This window comes from Pezoporus occidentalis, unplaced genomic scaffold (assembly GCF_034315485.1).
Source record: "Pezoporus occidentalis ecotype Australia unplaced genomic scaffold, CSIRO_AGI_Poc_V1 ctg112, whole genome shotgun sequence".
In the NCBI taxonomy this organism is placed as follows: domain Eukaryota; kingdom Metazoa; phylum Chordata; class Aves; order Psittaciformes; family Psittacidae; genus Pezoporus; species Pezoporus occidentalis.
This window is the reverse complement of record NW_026912907.1, coordinates 1,843,273-1,865,817: the sequence shown is the minus strand read 5'-3', so window position 1 is coordinate 1,865,817 and position 22,545 is coordinate 1,843,273. Positions and strand designations below refer to the sequence as shown.

Here is a 22,545-nt window from a genome sequence, read left to right as displayed (position 1 = left end):
ACGAAGGACTTCCCCCACAAAACAAGCAATATTGCTGAAATGGTAACAAATAAAAAAAAAATAAATGTCATGAACATGCAACACAAACTGGATAGAAATCATTAGAGGTTCAATTTCAACAGGTGAGAATTTCCCTGCCAGGAAGTCAATTCTAAATATAACAGTTCAGATAAGCCATATTCAAAACTTTCATAAATTATAGAAATACTTGCTCCACAGGCATTAAAAATAACTATATGTACACTATGGAGTAAAGGTAAAGGAAGGTGATAAATGATTTTCAGTGCAGCTTCAGCAAGAAACTTTGAAAAGCTGAAGACAGGTAACATGAGAACAGGAACATTCCCACTATTCACAATTGCAAAATAAATAAAGTAGCCAATTTTAATTTAGATAAATTACTTTAAATTGCATGTGTGCACATCCAGGGGAACATTTTATATAAAATCAAGACTAAAGTTTCAAGTGATAACTTCTTTTTACCTATATAGAGTCCAAATACAAATTTTATTACATACTGTGCTTGATTTTCTTATCCATACTAGGGCAGGGAAAAGCTGAAGGAGGGCTAGAAGAATACTTGTAGCATTAACTGGAAACATAATGAATTAGATACTAGAAGTGAAATAATGACAGCAAATGAATAACCCTATATGGACAAGGCCTCTTTTCTAATACTATAAATAAAATGTTCTGCTATTTTTGATACTACAAGTGATAATGAACAGAAAGAGAAGTAAAAATTCCAAGGACTTTCCTAGCATGTGGGCAAACTCCCTATCCTCCAAGTAGTAGATTGTGGAGGTTTAGAGAGGGCATCAAAAACATGGAGGGCAGGAGGCAGAGTGTGAGTGAGAGCAGAGCATCCTCACCAGGAACACATCTACTCACAGAAATGCCAGCTGTTCTTCTGGATTGGTTGCTCTTGACTTCTTTCTGTTCTCTTTCCCCTCCTTAAGAAACTGACTGAAAGTCTCTTCTTTAGACCAACAGCTAGCTGAGCAAGTCTAACTGAACTTCACAAAGAAACAATAGCTGGTAACAGTATGATTTATCATGCAGAGTCTTAAATTATATATAAAGGTTAGCACCTCATCTATCTTCTTCAAAGAGCTGACAAAGTCACCTAGTATATTCATTGGTATTGTTCAAAATGAATTTACAATGAAAAGAGATCATTCAACAAACCCAAAGAAATTTCTCATTCTTGAAGGCATGTTTGCACCTAGGGAAAAAAATCATATACTTTACAATATGTGGTTGAGTTCTTTTAGACAAGCATCTCTTCTACTTAACCTGTTGGGGCAAAGCTGATCTTGACCAAGTTACACTGTATGTAATGACAAGAGGTAAAGGAACACACTTTGTCTTAAACCCCACATCTCAATAAGAATGAACAAAAAACTACTGAACACAAAATCCTGAAAAGACAGACTCTGCCAGAACAAAGAAAAGGATTGAAGAATGTGAGTAACCACCTCCTAAACCCTGCAGAAAGCCAGCAAGAGCTGTGGTCTCTGTGCTCCAGTCTCCACAGCCCAGGGGCCTGATGCTTCCCAAGGATGGGAGACTGCGACACAGAACTGGTGTAGTCTCTACACTGCAAAGCCTCCCTTCGTGCACATACACATACTACGTTAGCAGAGCCCCCTGGTGTAAAGCAGCACAGAAGATCTGTTTGCCAGCCCATACATAAGTATATACTCACACATTATCTACAGACAACCATCTTTAAAAGTTATAATCAAACCCAAGAGAAGCTTGTTTCTGTTGGCACAGCCGCACCTGTACCGATGGGTTTTGTCAGAGTAACAGTGTCAGTGCTATGGTTTGAATTATTTTTTTGGGTACTTCATACCAACATAACTCATGCCAATAAAACTTTATTGCATAGACAAACCTAGCTTGCCTCCCATTACACACGGATTTCACAGTGACATCTCCATTCACAGGGACCTGGACAGGCCTGAGAGGTGAGCAAGTGCAAACCCCATGAATTTCAACAAGGCCAAGTGCAAGGTCCTGCACCTGGGTCAGGGCAGTTCCAAGCACAAATACAGACTGGGGGGCGAATGGATTGAGAACAGCCCTATGGAGAAGGTCTTGGGGGTGTTGGTCAATAAGAAACTGAACATGAGCCGGCTTCAGCGTGTGCTTGCAGCCCAGAAAGCCAACCATATCCTGTGCTGCACCAAAAGGAGCGTGACCAGCAGGTTGAAGGAGGTGATCCTGCCCCTCTGCTCTTGTGAGACCTCACCTGGAATACTTCAGCTCGGGGGCTCCCAACATATGAAGGATATGGATCTGTTGGAGCAAGTCTATGGGAGTATCAGAGGGTTGTAGCACCTCTCCTACAAGGCCAGGTTGAGGGAGTTGGACTTGCTCATCCTGGAGAAAAGAAAGCTCAGGGGAGACTTTGTCTTCCAATACCTTAAGGGATGTACAAGAAATTTGGAGAGTGACTTTTTATAAGGGCCTGTAGTGACAGGACAAGGCGGAATAATTTTAAACTGAAAGAAGGTAGGTTTAGATTAGACATTAGGAAAAAGTTCTTCATTATGAGGATGCTGAGGCACTGGCACAGGTTGCCCAGAGAAGCTGTGGCTGCCCCATCCTTGGCAGTGCTCAAGGCCAGGTTGGATGGGGCTTGGAGCAACCTGATCAAGTAGAGAGTACCACTGCCTGTGTCAAGAGGCTGAAACTAGATGATCTTTAAAGTCTTTTCCAAACCAAACCTTTCTAATTCTATGAAATCTTCGCTTTTTAGCTGAGATCTAGCAGCTTTGACTTCCCTTCAGAGCAGAGGTAACAACACGAGGGTATATCGCTTGACTGGGTGGCTATTGACAATGCGATTGAGGTTTTACTCATGCTTCTATGGCGCAAACAATCTCATGCAAATTATTTACAAGAAAATATTATGGAGTAAAAAGCATTAGAAACAAAGTTAGCAATCCAGCTCTACTGAGTCTAAAGTTGTATGCAACAGGGCCAGCACAACTACTTGAAGACTTTGCTTGAGAGCCAGATGCTACTATTAGGGAGGAGAAAAAAAAAAAAACAAACACAACATAGCCAGGAAAAAAGTATTTTATTATGTAATACAGGAATACTGTTCCTCAGCATTTGACCAGTGTTTTTGTTAATAAAATATTACATCTATAGCGGATGATGAACAAAGGTTTGAACAACAGTGTCATAGAAAATCCCATAAGGAGAAAATGAAGCTTCAAAATTTTACTTGAAAAATCAAATATATGTGCTTTTGTTAGGTTTCATGTAATACCTGGAAAAAGCAGCAAAAGCCTACACTGAGCTATTTCAATGCTCACCATTAGTACAAGCTGTCCAATCTGTCCAGGTGAACACAATACTGAGTGCTGCTGAGCTTAGTTCAGAGGTGGGATTTTCAAAAATTGCTTTAGCAGCACTAGCATAACTTTGTACTTCAGTTGAGTTTTATGATTTACTGTGATAGAAATCACAGTAGGGAACTGCAGAAACTTGAGAAATTTGAGAATCACATACAAATATCCAAGAACTGTTAACTTTGGAGTGGCCTGGCATAGTCTCGAAAAATCATTTATTTTAATTAGTGTTCTATTACAAACTTCTGTCAAAATACACACTTTATTCAGCACCAATTAAAATGCTAAATGTGTTGGCACATAAGATTGGTAGGTAGAAAGGTTCTGCTTGGCTGTATTAAAAAAAAAAAAGGAATTCACAATGTTAAAAATTACAGTTAAAGCATTGAGGTTGCCAATAATAGCTTTACTTTGAAATGCTTCATAATTTTTTCCCACTGTTGAGCTATGACAGTTGGAACTTTGAGAAAACCAAAATAAACACCTTACTGATTTAAGAACATGTTCTGCAGTTCTGCCAGTTCATTAAAATCAGAATTCAATTAAAGAAAAGAATAAAATATCTCTCTGTATTAAGCCAGGACAGTTACACTCTTTCTATAACATTTCTGCTTATAGAAAAAAAGTCCCTTATTTGTACTGATATTATGATCTTTTAAAACTTCTGAAAGGAACATTATTTTGAGAATTTATTATCACCAGCAGCAGCCTAGTGACAGCGAGAATGTGTGGAGCTGTGTCCCCATGCAGGGTACAAGAGGATGTACCATTTTCCATACTCTGCTAAAAACACAGCATCAGTAGTCCCATGTCACCTATGTCCATGCATCTTCAGGAAAACAATTTCTAATAATAACAGGCAATAACATTAACAAAAATCTTTTCTAGACACCAATAAAGTTAAGCACATTAACACTTGCATATAAGATACTCCTGCTAAGAACTGGAGCTCAGATTCTGAAATGTGCTCGAGTTCCCTTGTGCTCATGTCCACATGGTACTTTCTTTGAAAGTAAAGCACATTTCACTAAATTACCTTAATGAAAACTGCATTAACTACTATCCACTGTGGTACAGGTAAGAAATATGAATGCAACTATGCTAAAAGATGTAAACCAGAATATCATACTGTATGTCTCCTTTATAAGTTTCATTTTATTAAGGCTGATTCTGTGCTTGCAACTGCAGAGAAGAGCTAAATAACAAGCAATCAATTGTACAGTATCAGTTATGACAGGTAGTGGTCTACTCAAGAAGTGAACGCCACACGCTGGGATATGGAGGAAGGCATATCCCTACTGTGTGCTACACTCCACACTTGATGTTAAAATGACAATAGAAATGAAAGCACTTGGCACTATAATCCCAGATCAACAGCTGGCATTCCAGTCCTAAATACCAAATTCTTGTTGGGGATTTAAAGCCTTCACAGATAAAATACACTGCTGCTTTTTACAGCTGTAAAAGGCAAAATAATACAAATGGCCATAAATTAGAAGTGGTGAAACACTGCTGATCAGGATAATTGAAGACCTCAGCAAAAACCCTATAGCCATTAGAATAAGAGGCAGTAAAGTGGACATTTTACCCCACATTCCTAAGGAAACAATGCTGAGGCAATTTCTGTCTGCTTGTCCCCACACTTCACTTCTACGTTTTGAACTTGTTGCAGATTTAAGGGGGCCTGATGGAGAAAAAGACATTCTAGATGGAGCTGATTTCATACAAGTTTCCTGAGAACAGATTGCTAGCTCAAGGAGAGAAATTAGTAAGTACTCCTACTGGGAAAAGGGCTCTGACATCAGTTTACACATTACTGGAGACAAGAGGATGCATATGAGAGAAACAACTTAGAATTACCTCAAAGCAAGGGAAAAGCTTCAAATAAAACTTTACAACCAGCTATGAAACATGGATCTGTAGGAAGCAAGGATACGTAATTCCTGTCACTCCAGTATTATTTGTACTATACAAGTATCATGAACAAAAGTCCTAGCAATGGCATGCTTATTAGCTAGAGGTGTTAAAAAGTGATACAGAATTTTTTTAAGTTGTTAATGAAGTATTTTTATCTTCCATTTTGGAAGATAATAATGTAAATGTATTTCTGGCAAAATACCTTCTATTCCAACCATAGCAAAAAAGACTATTAAACAATTTACACTGCATATAAATATTTTTTAAATCCCAGCTTACATAGTTTGAACTCAATAGTTCTGAAATAACAAGTAAGCTAATGATGTTGATTTTTAATATATCCTGGAATAATGGAGAAATACCAGGGGGAGTGGGGAAGCTGACATTCCATCAGTAGTTAGGAAGGATAAACAGGGTAACTGTGTGGTCATAGGTCACAGTCAGCTTGAGAATTGTGTCAGAGAAAAACACTGAAAAGTTGATTTAGGACGTATATAGCAAAGATTTAAGGCCTAATGTCAAGCAAATCAATACAGTTGAGAAAATAAATTGTCAAAGCAAAGACCTCCCTAGTATTTAGTCAAACTGTTCCTAACGGAAGTATTTTCTTTTTTTTAATCCATAATATGCATGCTACAATTTTTATTAACATATTTTAGGTTGCAATGCAGTAGAAAGTCAATTATCTAGCTAGCGTTTCTTCATGTTTCTCTCTCCACCTCTCTTCCTCCCATTAACCCAAGCTTCTTTTTTTCTTTTATTTCTTTTTCCCTCAAATACTACTTATTACAAAATGCATAACAGCAATGGACTCCAGTGTTTCTCTTTCAGAAGAACACCTTTAATCACTAGCCACAGACTGCTTCTCACTTGCTTTCCTCTGATGCCATACACTTTAAGCTGTTACTTTACAGTGCTTCAAATTCAAGCATGAAGGATGGAGCTGCCTGCATTCAGCCCCTGTCTCAGTTACCTGCTGTTTAGCCATTCAAACAGAAGAAAGCAAGTTGAATCCCTCTTAGGTTGAAAAAATAACTGAATCCAACACACCAACTGCCTGAACAAAAACCATTAGTACCACCTCCTTTGCTCACATTTTTTCACTGCATCGTAGGAAAAATGATGCTCAGATGTGTCATGCATGTAACACACCTGTATATGTTACAGCACAATCACATTGGATAGATGGCTCCATGGACATGGCTCAACCTCAGTTAGGTTACAGCCAACACTAATCTCCTACTTAATCTCCAAATAATTTTTTCTCATTATTTCTTTTGTGCTAGAATTAGTGTTTGGATAGCTGAGCAGATCAGGGAATTGGATGGAATTAACCAGACAAGAACAGTCATTAAGTTAAAATGACTGTGAAATCATCCTGTCCTCCCTAATTTCTACTTCTTCCTCAAAACTACACTGGTGGAAGATATGATGCAAGATGCTTTCCAAGTTTTTCTCTATCAAACATCTATCTGATGAAGGAACATTTTTGCCCTTGGTGCCGAATTTTATTTGAAAAGTCTCAGTCTCTCAGTGTTGCTTTAAGCAACCTATGTCATTTTTGGATCTGACTCAGTGTTTCCATTATCTCACATGAAGCAAGTAACTGCATCTCTAACAGCAAACTAGAAAGCAATGCAGCAAGATTTGCAAGGAGAGATGTGCTGTATTAGAACAGTTGATGTATTTGGAAAATGCTCAAACAAGCTTTTAGACAGAGAGCACCCTCTGGGTTTAGAGACCACTTTAATCTAAGTGATAAATAGAATTTGCTAGTCCTCGTTCAAGAACTGTCATTTAGGAAAAATAAGAAAAGATTTAAATAGTATTAAAGTGTTTGCTTTCCTAACAAGCTCTCATTAACCATTTTGAATAACATATGGCTTAGATATATATATCTATATTTCACTCTATATTCAGGGCTCTACCACACAGTTGCAAGCATGCTGTGCTAAACTTAGGCTCCAGCAGTATTTAAGAACAAAGGGTAACTGAAGGGCAGTATTTTTGCTTTAGCATCTTGTTTTCTGACATGCTCGATTTGTAGCTCAGCTTCATTATCCAACTTAAGATAAACAAAAATAAAGGCTTACAACCTTCCCTGATAGAGTCACACACTATGAACTAAATATTCCCTTTTTTCTCAGTCCCACAAAATGTGCAGTCTCAGAATTATTATTAAAGTTCTGTGAACACTAAGAAGTGCAAAACTTAACTTGTTCTCCTGCACGAAAAAAGTTAAGGCAGGTGCTTACAGGGTAACAGAGCTACTGAATGCTAACTTCATTAACTTCCATTAAGCTAAATGACTCACAAATGGCATTTAGATCAGTAGTAAATCATCATCTAGGTCAGCAGGAAGCTCATTACAGGCTGACAATCCAAGTGACAGAAACACTTTTCTACAAGTGCTATATTAGTAATTTCCTGTGTGAAAGGCTTGCTGCTGTTCCTGCATTCCTCGGGGGACGTTTCTTCTCAGAGGATGTTACTCTTCCCCAGGAAGAGGAAGGAACCAGTTGTTATTGGATGTGTGGGCTGATAGCTGTCGGGCATTTTCTGCATGCCACAGAATCAGCTGTGAGAACTGTGAATACAGCTTAGATTCCCAGCTGGAGCAGGGGAAAACACTGCTTGGGCAGACAAGGTCAGAGCGTACTCATACAAGTATCTCAGGAAGTTTAAAGAAAAATAATACCTGGAACTTCCATCCCTCTAGTTCCCAGAAATATGCTGATTTGATAAAGGAAAATATACAGACGGATCAACTTGAAAAGCATTCCTGAAGTACTGCACTGTTGCCATGACTAAGACCCTAGCAAAGTAAAATACTGCCAGTTCTGAAAGTCATCTACAAGAGCTAGTTATCTTACAAAACAGTACCAGCAGTCTAGGGGTGGCATCTGTTAATAGTGTTGATTTAATCACAGAATGGTTTGGTTGGAAAGGACCTTAAAGATCACCCAGTTCTAAACCCTCTGCCATGGGCAGGGACACCTTCCACTAGACCAGGTTGTTCCAAGCCCCATCCAACCTGGCCTTGAACACTGCCAGGGATGGGGCAGCCACAACTTCTCTGGCCAACCTGTGCCAGCGTCTCACCACCTTCATAGTATTTAAAATCTACTAATCTACTCTCTTACAGTTTAAAGCAATCTGCCCTTGTCCCGTCACTACATGCCCTTGTAAAAAGTCCCTCTCCACTTTTCCTGTAGGCCCCCCTTAGGTACTGGAAGCTGCTATGAGGTCTCCCCAGAGCCTTCTCTTCTCCATGCTGAACAACTCTCTCAGCCTGTTTTCATAGGATAGTTGCCCACAGTGTCACTATAGGCCAAAGCAATATAACTAAACTGGCACTCTGTGTGCACAGATTTAGTTTCCTGTTAGGTCCGTCTCCTGAGTTTCATGTCCCATACCAACTCAAGCTTCCTCTGTATGTGCTCTGACACTCTTACAGGACAGGTTACCAGTAACTAGTCTGTGTCAAATCCCACTGGCTTTTTCTTTAGTGCAGCACTACGTTTCCTTATTCTACTAACTCATTTCCAAACTTGGTTACAAAAGAGAAAATAAAAAATCCCACAAGCAATTTGATTAAAATAGTATTAGGGAGATAGGATAGAGACAGACAAATAAACAGTACAATCTCATAAGGTACATTTCCTCAGGAAAGCAGGCTAAAAATAGCATAGGAAATATTATATTCTTGCACTCTCTAGTGCCCAAATTCAGAATTCTGTCTCCAATGAAAAGCTTGACTCTCTCTCAAGCTCCAGTTCACTCAAAGAAGATAATGAAGCCTATTAAGGAACATCAAGACATGTATTATTACCCAATTATGTAGCGGCACAACACATTTCCTGTTCTCTCCTTGTAAACCAGCAGTTACACGCTGTGTTAGAATAGCGTCACTGCAAAACACAAGGGCCGTTTGGATCATATTCTTCTTTTATTATAAATGTTGTGTTCACCTTCATGTATCTGATCTTTAAGTGTTATTTGATGCTGGTGGTGTCAAAGCATATTGCTTTTAAGATTAGGTACACAAATCTTTTTAAACATGCCTGCACCTCCACAGAGGGTCAAAATACAAGTTTCGAAATCCACTGTTCAATATACCAAAAGCCCTTTTGGCACTTGTGACAGAAAATGAGCTATTTTGTTCAGATACACCATGTATTTTTTGGAAGGTCCATAAGTAGGCAACAGAAATGCTGTCTCTACTGCTTTGTGGTAGAGGCAGTGGTAGCCTTTAGGAAACATAGGAGGCTTTCCTGCCCTGAGATCAGCTGAACATTTACCTGCAGAGCTGTGGGGAGAAGGCAGCCTATCTTCTTCCCCCAGCCCCATACACTGTACATGCATAGCTTGCAAGAAGTGGGGAAGGTCTGCCTGGAGGGGGCTGTCAGCCACGATAACATCAGAAATTGCTTGTCCAAGAGCAAGACCGGACAGAAAGAAGGATTCATTCGTAAACACAAAAAAGCAGAGTTTACAAATTCTTTTTCTTCAGCTGCACTGAACACTTCCGAGTTCCTCTATTATAGCATTTATTCTGTGTTTTTCAAGACCTAGCATCAGAGATTCAGAGCCTGTTTGAGAGTTTTGCTAATCGATGGAAAAGGTACAGACAGTTTTATCTTGGATACTTTGGAGAAACAGGATACCTACACATTATTCCCTAATTTCATTCCATGTTTGTGATCTGGAGTTCAGCTCATGGAATTGGCAGTTCGTTCAAATATGCGTTTACTTGTAATAAGAAGAACGGCAGTATATGGAAAAAAGTCTATAGCTATTCAGGGAGTGGCCTTTCTTACTTCTCTATCTGAGAACAAGGAAGGTGAGGTGATGGGAGATGCTGGGACCTGTCAATTTTTATCAAAGCCCTTCTACTGTTGCAATCACTTCTCAATACAGAGCTCACTCTAATTGGCAATTGAGTTTTGGACCAGGAACACAAGCAGGACGTTTTTCTCTTTTTCTTGGAGGACAATGATTCCAGTCTTCCTCTCAAAGAGATAGCGCCAGAACTTTCCTTTGGTAGAGAAAAATGCATGAATATCATGCAGTGAGCAGAGCTGAAGTGAAAGGCTAAATGTCTGAGGTCCCAAGAAAACCTGATATCCATGAACTACAGAAAGCTGTTGTGCTTTTGGATGAACTGTGACAAGCAGTAAGGGCAGCCATTATGCACAGTGAAGTACCATATGAGTTTTATTCTACTGGCTGTTCCCCCTCTGAATTAAGACTTGGGCCCCAGAGGAGATGATCTGTGTATAATATTCCTATTCTTTCCTTTCTTCCTTTTCCCCTCCCCTTAACTTCACTGAAGACAGTTGGTATTTATTTCCATGTAAGGCTGGAGCCAAGAAAGGATGTAAATCAGTAGTTGTGTAAGACTTCATGTATACAGAAATGGAAGAACAGATGCAGATTTTGCATTCATAATTGCTGTCTTTGCAAAATATATAAGGTGCTTTTTAGATTAGGGGTTTTGGGGTTTTTTGGTTGTATTCAAAGGCAGAAAAACTGGTGTCAGAAATACCTAAACCCTGAAATACATACTGGTGAAGAAGCATGTATAGGACAAATTGAGAGTACAGATACATCTACTTGTTTTGTATCAAGACACCAGTACAAATGCAGTAAACTAACAGTGTATTACACTGAGAAATAAAAGTTGCACATGCTCTTATTTGCTTTAACATATTTTACAAGTTGAGCGGGGGAGAGGAGATTTTTCTGTTTTAAAACATAGCATGGTCCTTTGGCTCCAAACAGGAACAATCCTTATCTTTCCCCTTCCAATAATTAATCCAGTCTTAACTTTGTAGAAATCGCACTGTAAATGAACAATAAACATGTCTTTTTTTCAGTGTTAACTAGCGTTGGAAGAGAAAGAACAGCAAACATCTCCCAAAAAGCACAGACATTCTGACTTCCAGATTACAGTACATTGCTTTGCTTCTTCCAAATCCTGTTTACATGAGCAAGGTCAGGGGATGGAACATTAGACAGCCTCTACAGTGATTTCCTGCTGCTGTCAGTAAAAACTACTGAGACATCATCAACTTTCCCTTGTTACCAACAGCTTATCAGGGACCAGACGTTACAGATGTATTGCCTTACAGACTTGAAAAAACCCAACCTCCCTCAAAACTAAAAGTAAAATCAGATAATGAAACGGGAGGAAATAGTCCCAAAGGGAAACAAAGAGTTCCAATTTTTCCTTTTCAATAGTTCTGAAAACAAAGGCAATATTAAGCTGCTTGACACAGAGAGGCACTAAAGCTTTCAGAGTCAGCCGCGAGATAGAAAGGAGAAAGAAATACAACACCCAGCCCCCAAACCTTGACCCCAATTCAGTGAACATTTTCAGAGTGTAAAAGGCTACAATACACCTCATTTTTAATAAGTGCAACACATATGAAGGCTCTGACCGTTAGAAAAGTCAGGACATTACACAAATACCTGTTAGTTAAGCATATATAGCTTGTCTTTATACTGGTTTCAGTAACACATACAAGAACTAAATAAATGAATCAAGTTCAAAGCTATTTTCCTGACAGTAACAATACAGACAGTAATTCTTAATGTTTATGTATTACAGTCCAGAAGAAAGCAGCTCCATACTGACAATTACACTGAAGTTTTTCCACCAGCCCATTTACCACATTTGCTTCACTAAGTTTACAAAAGAAGGTGCCTCAGTGTGAATATTACATGAAAATTGTTTTTTCACCATGTTCAAAAAGAACTGGCCTTACAGCTTTAAGTTAGAACACAAGCTGGAAAGATAAGGTGTTTAGAGTTCAGGGAGTTTAATAATTTAAGGGTTTGCTAGCAAAAGCCTTATGAGAACATTCATACCTGCATGTCTTGGCTTAATCTCCGAAGCAAGAAAATGCAAGTAAATTTAAAAACCTCATATAAGCAGGCTTTTTAAATGTGGAAGTTGTCATGGACTGTTGGGTTTGATGAAGCAATAAATTAAAATTCCTTGAAAAGGAGGAGTGGAAGGAAGAGATAATACCAGTATTTCCTCAAACAGATAAAGCTCAAAATAAAAATGATTTGCTAAGAAAATATCTAAACATATATTTTGAATTCACAATAAAGAATCAAGACTGTTGAATGTTTAAATATTTGTTTTTCAAATCTTCAGGCAGACTGTTATCACGAAGAGATGACAGTGATACTGAGCTGCACCCTAATTATCTGCAGTTGTGCATCCTGTTTTGGGCTTCTCAGTGCAGGAGACACTGACATCCTGGAGTGAGTCCAGCAGAGGGCAAACAAGATGGTGAGGGGGCTGGAACACATGATATACAAGAAAAAGCAGAGAATCGGGTTTATTCAGCCTTAAGAAGGAAGAATACAGAGAGATTTTACTGCATCTCAAACATCTAATGGGTGGATAGAGAGAAGACAGAGCCAGACGCTTGTTAGAGGACCACTGTGATAGAATTAGAGGCAACAGGCATGCTGGAACATGGGAAATTCTAGCTACATATTATGAAAAAAAACCCAAAAAACATTTTCACCAGTCAAACACTAGAGCAAACTGCCAAGAGAGGTGGTAGAATCTCCATTCATACACATATTAGCAAATGAACCTGACAAGGCCTTTAGGAACCTGATCCAAGTTGTCTTTGCTTTAATGGGGGGATTAGATGAAATCACTCCAGACATCCCTCTCAATCTATACTGCTCTATCATTTTTATTAACAAATCTTTAGAGAAGGGAAGAAAAGGAATACCTTTCTGCTCTGTCACAAGTCATCTTAAGGGCAGTAATAGCATATTTCCTATGACCAGTAGTACAGGACACACTTCCAATAGCTGAGGAAGATATTCTCAATAGGGAGAACACTTTCTCCCATTCCCAGGAGTAGCTTGAGATCTATGGGAGTTTGCACACTTATCACTAGGAATTTTGATAGTCATTCAACAAAACTTTATAAAGGTTTTGTACAGACTTCCAATCTCCCTGAAGAGATTTCAGGGAGCTTTAGGGAACTCATCACAGATGTTCAAAAGCTTCACTGTAGTTACTTGTCCCAGAGAAGCTGGTCTTTTGAGTACTTGAGACAGTGATCTGAGAAAGGCTGTATCTCTCTTCTTCAGAAGAAAAATTAAACATGTTTATTAGCTGCTTCCAGTGGTCCAGGGACTTGCCAAAGTATTTTGTAAATAACCCTTAGGGCCCTGCTGTGTCACAGCCGTGAGAAATAGATATAGAACAAGAACCCTTAAAGATACCTAAGTGTAGAGTGCATTTTTTTCTCTGTACATGTCAGAAGGGCAGAAGAACGGCTTCAGCTTGAACAAAACACTTCAAAAAGAGTAAGCAGGTATAGATAATTAACCTGGCAACCTGATTAAAGAAAGATTTTTAGTCATGTGAACAGTGCTCTTCCAGTAGGAATAAGACCAAAAAGTTGTAGGCAGCTTTAAGATGGGTCTTGACAATTTGGGAGGGGTGTAGGGGGAAGCATAGAGTGATACTGTCTTTGATAGCCAGTATAAAAAGAGCAACCCAAGGGGTCTGGAATCAGGGAGAGGGATGGGGAAGGAAAATGAATTAGAAGTTGGTAAACTCAAGTTAGAGGAGGATTGAACAGAACACACACACACAGACAAATAATGCACATAGTATCCATCAAAGTGCGGACAACAGTATCAAGAGGAAATCTGGCAGATAGGTTGGCAAAGTTGATGTACCTGTTCTTTACTATGGGAGAGAAAGGATGCTAGTAGCAGAGAAAACATGCAAATGGTTTCTGGATTTGTGTCAATGGTGGTGTGTCAGACAGAGCCATAGTCCTTAAGGCTGCAGTCTGAGTAACAAGTACACAGAAATGTTGCTAGATGGAAAACGATGCAGATGGTGAATGTTGAGGTGCAGAAAGGTAAGAATCAATGGAGAACAGGAGGCTAAGATAATGAAAGAAAAGAAAAAAGAGGTAGTGATTACTGACACAGTCAAAAGGCATGAATTTTGAAGCAACATTCTTGTAATGAAAACTGCAAAGCCAGCCAGCCATCAAAAGGACGTTTTCTCTAGTGGGTCAAGTTATTTGTACTATGAGTTCTGCACACAAAATTCTCTTAACAAGAGAATTAATGAAGGAGATAAAAATTACTGGTAAATTTATAGATATGTAATAGAGAATTACAGTATAACTGTACATTTAATTCTGTCATCAGTATTAAGATCAGGAAGTATTTTAACATGATAAGTAGCCAATAAATTATATCCACTACAATCCACTATCTGTCAAGCCTACTAAAGAGATTTCTGTAAGTCTAAGATAAATTCTGTCACAAGTACTTTGCAAGGAACCATATTTTCATTGTGAAAACACAACATGACAACAGCTAAACCTTAAAATACATGAAGTTCTCTCTCAAATAAAAGTGATTACATAATTATTTGTGTTGAAAAGGTTTCTCATAGACATCATAATCTTCGAGAATTTTATAAAGTACCTTAACAACATACCTTTTCATAAAGCATTCACGACAAAATAGAATAGCAGAAACTATGCCTTCTGCCTATTCATATGTATTAACCCTTCAACCTCACAAACTCGTTTATAGTAACTAAAATTGCTCAGGATACAATTTATATCTTCACAGACACAGACTCAAAGCTAGAAGAAAAACTCTCATTTTAACCTAATTCTAGAATAGTGCATCTTTTAGATTTCATACCAGGAGAACATATTTCTCCTCCTACGAAACTACCACTAAAACATTGCCTTCCTTTCCTCCCACATGCCATACCAATGTCATATGAAGAGCTAACACTAGAAGGATCTAATCCTATGATTCTGTGATGAAAATGGTTCTTTTTTCTCTCCTTAAAAGGAGAAAAATTAAAACATCACCTTTGGAATTTTATCAATGAGACAACTACTCTTTAGGTTTCTCATTATTCGCAGATAATGGGAAGAGAGAGAGAATTACAAAAAGTGTTTGAGAATAAGCCACAAATTTTAACAGTAATGCCTAGATATAATTAGCATGGGTTTACAATTAAAATTTCTGCTTAGTGTATGGGTAAAATGACCAGTATAACATGAAACCTTTGCTATTACACCATCTTCTGGTCAGCCTTGGGAACTGTGAAGAAACGCTTAAACTGAGAAGTTCGGATACTGAGCTCTGAAGAGTTGTCAATGGTTTAAAAATGTATTTTGTTTATACAGACAGAAAGAGCACACATCCAATAACATTTTAGTTTAAGCTATACCATCTTTCCCCTCCTCCAGAAAGCAACTTACCGGAGTACTGAAAGATGAAGAGGAACTAATTTCGATGACAGGCGGGTCAAGTGCTTGTGTATTACTCACAAAGGTAGGGTTGACCTGTTGAAAACAGGTTATAAATATTGTTATTATTTCAGCACTTGTAGATAAAGGGAAATAAGACTGAAATAAAAAGGACTACTTCCTACATTAAAGCACCACTGTTCACTAAGGACTGGAAACAGGTTTTAAAATTTGTAAAACTAAAGGTAGGGTGCTACCCTCAAGCTATGTAAAATACCCTCATATAATAAAGATAATCCAGATGCACATTTATTACAGAAATATAATTTATACTTCATAGGGATCCATCACCCAAAACTAACTCAGGGGATTCCTACCGCAAGAGGTGTGAGCATTAAGAAGTTCAGTTGTATGACAAATCAATAAAAATGAAGTGACAAATGCCAGTTTGAAGTGGATTTACTAAGACAACTAAGTAAAAACCTGCCCAAGGCTGAAGCCATGCAATTAACAGAGTGGTCAATGATGCTGCTGAAATGCTGAACAACAGGAAGTATTCAAACAAATTCCCAACTCTGTCACTTCCAGATGTTTCTGAAAGCTTTTGCACATGCACAACAACTATAAGGGCTCCTGGAAGTCACCTTTGAGTTTTACTTTCCAGCATCCATAACTTGTGGGTATAGTTACAGGCTGTCTTTCCTATCCCTTCCAACCACCAGGACTGTTCCCAGCAGAAGTGATGTACTGCCCTGGGTAACAACTTGAGAGCTGCCTTCTAGCAACGATGCTCAATTAGCTTGTTACAGTCTAAGGACAGCAGGAGCCCTCTGCTTGTGGAGGCTGCTATATACAGCTATGCAGCACTGCTTTATGTTATAGTGGTCCCCTGCCTGTTGTAGTTTACTTAGGGCACATCCTCACTCATGGTCTCATACTGCAGCTTATAAATCCCACTACCATTCAGCCTGAGCTAGGGTCAGCGTGGTTGCAGTCACTCTGGCTCAGTAGTACATAGGAAGGTGTGCACCAAGCCAGCCCAGAAGCCCGAGTTGCCTTACTGGTGTGGGTATATCATCAGCACCAAAGCTGAAAGTGAGCTGAGCACACACTGAGCAGCCCAGATCAATCAATTCCCAGCTCACACTGAAGTTCCACAAATCATCTCTCACAACCAGATTACTGACATGCTTATTTCTTATGTGCCAGCTCAGATTGCCAAAATAGCTTGAAAAAAAACTCTGTTGCAGAAAACAGGTAGGAGGTAGTACTGAAATCTGTGATAAGTTAACGGGCCAAACAAAAATCATGCTGTTCCTAAAAACACAGGGAAAACTGCTTTATACTGGGTTAAAGTCAGAGGCTGATCAAACAAATATGTCATCACAACATTTGCCATTTTGCAATCCTTCTATCACAGTTGGACTACTCATTTATTGCTGGTTATAGGAGCTAATCTATTAACTTTAGCCATATTTTGTTAATGTCCTTTCCTGAAAGTGAAACATTAACATAGGAGACAATAAAGTTCGAGAAAGCTGCTGCTTTTATTTATCTGATGGTTTTACTTAAGTATCAGAATATCACCCCTATAATTTTTTTTTATGTACATCACTACCATAGTATTACCTAGGTGTATCGCAGCCTAATACATTTGCCCTCTCAGCATGATGAGGAATTTGAAGAGTATTTCTGAGTATATAAAATAACAAGAATAATATTTCCAAACTGAAAAAATTGACAGAGGTACTAGATGACTTTCAAATCACCAAGAAGTCTGGTGTAGTAAAAAGAAATGAACTTTTCTCTTTTCAACCTTCTATCAGTAATCCAACAGCAGCCTTACAAGACAGCATTAATTCCAACTTTGAAAGTGAAAAAATAAAGCAAACTCACACTTACCTAGTGACAGGGCTATATTTTAGTTGCTGAAAGTTCACTGGATACAAGGGCCATTTTATTTTGTATTTTCACAGAGAAGGTACCTGCCACTTTACCTGGAGACTGTCAAAACTCTGGCTCAGCCAAAGCTGCTCACTCAGTAACAGCTTCAGTGCTACTTCCACAAACAAAAATCCCTGATGCTAAGGTTCATACACCAAACATAGTTGGAAACTTAACTTTAAAAAACAAGAAAGAAAACATAGAATACTAAAAGGCAAGGTAGAGGGAACTGTCATGTATTAAAGGCTTTCAGAAACACTCTTTCAAAGCATTCCTTTAATTACCTGGTAAACTGATATATAAGTATTTCTGTTATCTTCTTCCAACATGATGCTATAATTAGCACATTTTGATACACACAAGAAAATACATTTGAAGAAAGGTTTCTACAGATCCTTTCATGTAAGGAATTACAGCTTTCTAAAGACTGAAGTAGAGCAAAATCAAAATATATCATTTAAAGAAAAAGTAAGATGCAGGAATTAGGATCCCTGCTTAGGACAGAGAACTAGGGGAGGAACAAAAGAAGCAGGCCCAAGCAAGTATTTGATTCTCAGCAACAGGCTTTAAGTACACTTTTATGCCCCTACAGCTATCCCTGTATTGATTTTAATAAAGTATATCCAACCTCACACACCCCTTTCACTTTACTTTTATAATGCATTTCATAAAATGTTTCAGTTAGATCAAAAACCTAAGAACTAATGAAATTAAAAAAATGAAGTTTTAAATGACTCCTACAAAGTATCTCCTAGGAAAGTGATGTAGCTTGCTGTGAAATAGTCTGTCCAAAGATAAATTTAGCTTTCAATTTGATTAAACACCATTCCCTGTGCTAGACAAGGGCCTTCAAAACAAGCAAGCCGTATACTCTTATTTCTACTGCCACCTAGTGTATATTTGGGTTTCCTTCCTCTAAAAAATATTTACAGCTGAAATCACAATTTTAAGATGAAACTAAATCAAGAGTAGCTTTTCGTGCTCAAGATGGAAACTCTACATATCTTTATATGTTCAAACCTCAATTCTATGTTTTTAAAGGAAATTTATTTCTACCTTCAATCCACTTTAAAGATGTCTCTAGTGCATGGAAGATTAATTATGTACAAACACAGGAAATAAAGAAATACAGCTGGCATCAAGTGGAACACATTTCTTTTGGTATACTGCACTGAAACTGCATTATTGAGTAAATACATACATTATTTTCAAATATCTCCTAAAGCTCCCTGTTTAAAAGGGAGACAATGACTGGGATTTATTTCAGCTAAATTTAGACATACTGCCAAACACCTTTTTTGAGCTGGTCACCTAAGATTACTTCTATGGTCAATGAAAAAAAGTAGGCACCTTCAGGGTCATTTGCTTGTATTTCTAAACTGTTTGAATAATTGTAATGATTTTAAGCTTTAAACCTCTACTTAGTTGAATACTCAAGAATCACATTGCCCAGTGCAGTTCGAGAACATTTGTAAAGATTTATAAGTCAAGAACATGACTGCGTTAAAATTCAGGCTACTGCTGGTCTGAAGAGGAGGAGATACAAATAAGGAATTTCTTATAGAAGTTTGCTTCATATAAAAGTATGCTTCAAAATGCAGGCAGGGAGAGACAAAAAAAATAGAGAAGATGGATCTGTGTATAGCTTCAAAGAGTGAACAGGAGAAGTTTTGAGAAAAGGTGAGAGTACACTGAAGCTCCATGCTTCAGTCACTACCCTGAAGACAAAATACCAGGTGACATCTGTAATTCTTACTGCCCTTTTGCAAGCTGTTTTGTTCAAAGCAACATTGCCAATTGGCAGTATGTGAAAGCACTACAACCGTCTCTCTGAACCTAGCTGAATAAATTCTGAGCAAAGCCAGCTCCATTTTGTGTATACTATTTTCCCAGAATCAAGACCTGGACTAGTAGGGACCTTACCACATTTAGGCAAGCAGGGGTAGAGAATCAGCAACTATCCAAAAGCAGTAAGAAACCTGGAGAGGCATGAAACATTAGGAATTAAAAAAGCATAGACAGAATCACTTCCCTCGAGTTTTGCCTGTACATCTGCTGAACCTCTTGCATTCCACCACTTTGAATTTTTTCCTAAGGCAATCCATCTTCATTCCTGCTATAAAGGTGACTGAACTTAATCAGCTTAGCATAACTCAGGGCAATGTATTATAACAAACCTCAAGTGTCTTGATGACACTGTAATGGCTCGTAGCAAACTTTAAAAGGTCACGTATACTTTTAAGTATGCCGTATCTGAACTGCCTCCTCTGCCTGCCTGTAACTCTTGCATATGTTACCAAGTCTCTTAAAACAGTTACTTCAGTTTAGTTAAGATCAATCATCTTCCCTTGCTCATCATGAAAATGAAAATAAACAGAAAGCAAGCAGTCCTGCATTTTCTCTGAAGTGTAGAGAAGATAACAGGAAAAACTGTGTCATTTCAGTTGCTGCACTGTAATGGAATAGATCACCCAGAGTGACTGGGGGATCTGCATCCCTCTTCAACTAGACATGCTTATTTGAGACCAAGATACCCTACAGGAAATGTGATGTTAACAGAAAACTGAACACAGCAGCCTTTTTTAAAAAAATCCTGAAATCAGACTTGAAAATATACCACAAGTGTCCAAAACATTGCTATGACAAGTGACAAAACCATGAAGCCCTTTCACTACTACAGCAGCTAACTCTGAAGCCTATGAACTGCTACAAAGGTTACAGCCATGAAGAAACAGAGACATTAAAGTGAAATCTGTTAAAGCTAATTGATAAATAATTTCTTGACCTTCAACTATCAAGTTTTCTTTATGTACCCTTTCAGTATTGGTAATGAGGTGCTTCCTAGCCTTAGTTTAATTTTAGCCAGAATTCATTAACACTTTTCCAGAGCTTCTCAATTAACCTGGGACCAGGGACAAGAACAGAAAATATCTGGAAAATTGCTTAGAAAACATTTGTATCTTTGCCAAGCATCTGAACAGAAGAAGTCTGGAAAAGCTGATCTGAAAAGAAAGCAACAACCCCTGCAGCCAAAAACTACTGTCATTTTTTAGCATGTTTTATAAGTGGCTGCAGTTTGAACATGCCTTGAAACAAGCTATTGATGCAGCAAGAGTAGTTTAAATCTGCTGGCAGATGAGTTTAAATCTGCTGGCAGATTGAGTCTGTTCTAGCACTGACCACCTATACTGAAGGCTACTAATCAGTAAACTTCATTCATTGTCCTTACAATGGTCTGACACAGAAGTTTATGAAGTTTGTCATACATGCAGTTGTCCTGCTCTTCTTCTGACCAAAACGTTAATCATCAGAAAGCTTCACATCCAACTTGACAACAGAATCAGACACATGAGAATAGTTAAGTGATGGATTCTATCAGGGTTCCCCTCCTCCACAAAAATATTTTCAAACTTTATAATACTCATACTGCATATATTCATATTGCACACAGACAAGAAATACAGAAAAAAGCTCAGTATCCTCAAATCTCAATTTTTTAAGTCTGAGCAGGAAACAAAATGCCATTGCACAAATATCTGCATTTTATATGAACAAATCCAGGTTATGGTGAATGTCTGTAGTACTTTCTTGGTGTATGACAAAACCCAAAAAGTTCCTAGATTTATATCAGACAGAGCTCTTGAACATCAGAGGCACCTGGAGAATATCAAAGAAGAGGTAAAAGTATAGGTAATCACCATGCAGAAGCTAGCCAGATCTACTAAGAACAGTCACAAGTTCATCCCTGGGGTTTTAGCACAAACAATGGTATTATCTAAGGCACAGTACTGTTTACCTACTTAGTACAGCTTTCACAACAAACACAGGATTTTCCAAATATTGACACAGAATATTTGACATTTCACTTTAGTTTCCCAATACCCAATACTTTCAAGGGTTACTGGTAGAAGGTTTGACAGTAAAGTAGCCAAAGAATTAAATTATAAGGAAATCAGACTACACAGTGACATAACATACACTACTAGCCAAGAAAGGCCTTCTAAACTTTTAGATAGATATCAAGATCTTCTCAAGACTATAAAGGTCTTGGAAAGAGGGCAAACTTCTGATAATCAAGTATTTGACTTTCAGTAATAATGCCACCTTGTCCTGCTTATGAAATATTTCAAGTAGTATCTTAAAGCTCAAAAATTCAGGTACCTTCTGCAACAGTTGGCATGTTACTTCAGGAACCAGACTATCAGCTACATTTCATTTAAATTAGAGTACAGACTTACACAAGAAGTATGAAAGGAATTCATCAGGATAAATCTGACAGCATCAGACAGCCTAGTAACTTATGTATCCACATTAAGGTTATGTGCAATACTTTGGAGGCAACCATAACAACAAAAAGCTCTCTGGTATACACAGAACATATTTAACTATAAATATGTTTATTTAGATAGTGTTTACAAAGCTTCTGGTTTCCTGTATTTGAGTCCTTATTGCACTTACCTCAACTGACTGAATTTTTTCACCATGGAGATGAGGTGACCTTGGGTAAATATCAAGAAGATGAGGAGGATCATCAAGATTTGTTCTTCTAATATGGTGTTTAAGAACTTCTTTATGATCCCAAGAATCAAAGTTGGTTTTCCATAGTAATACCTGTAAGGAGCTGTCATATTAGTAACTACTTGAAACTTATTCAGTGACCAAACCATAACTATTCAGCAAAGTCTGTTATTACTGATAGATCACAACATCAGAATGAGCCTGCTATCACCATTTAGTCTATCTTTACTACAACACAGGCAGCTCCCCAAAGTATCCTGTGCTTCAAGCCTAACAAATTTAGTTTAATCTATTTAAATATATATATATCTAAAATATGTCTCAATGCTCATGAAACAAAGCAAACTTCTGTCCCACTGAACTGTACAGTTATTTTTTCTGCCAAATCAAGGGATCATAGACTATCAATTTTCTTTCCACTTTAAAAACTTGCAGGTCAAACAAGAAAGTTTGAGGGCATAAGAGAAATTATAGAGTTCCATACAACTCTAAAGCACTTTGTTCCAGCGTTTCAGCAA

At 38.0% G+C, this 22,545-nt stretch overlaps 1 protein-coding gene across 7 annotated transcripts in view; it reads right to left on the bottom strand.

Moving 5' to 3' along the window:
• The window catches only part of POC1B (POC1 centriolar protein B), a 65,374-nt gene that overhangs the window by 26,320 nt on the left and 16,509 nt on the right, over positions 1-22,545 (bottom strand). For all 7 annotated transcript variants that reach the window (XM_062633847.1, XM_062633789.1, XM_062633798.1 and 4 more), the window contains 2 exons: positions 21,968-22,120; positions 15,578-15,661 (listed from right to left, as the gene is read on the bottom strand). In XM_062633847.1, coding sequence (XP_062489831.1) covers positions 15,578-15,661; positions 21,968-22,120 — 237 coding nt within the window. The remainder of the gene's footprint in view (positions 1-15,577; positions 15,662-21,967; positions 22,121-22,545) is intronic.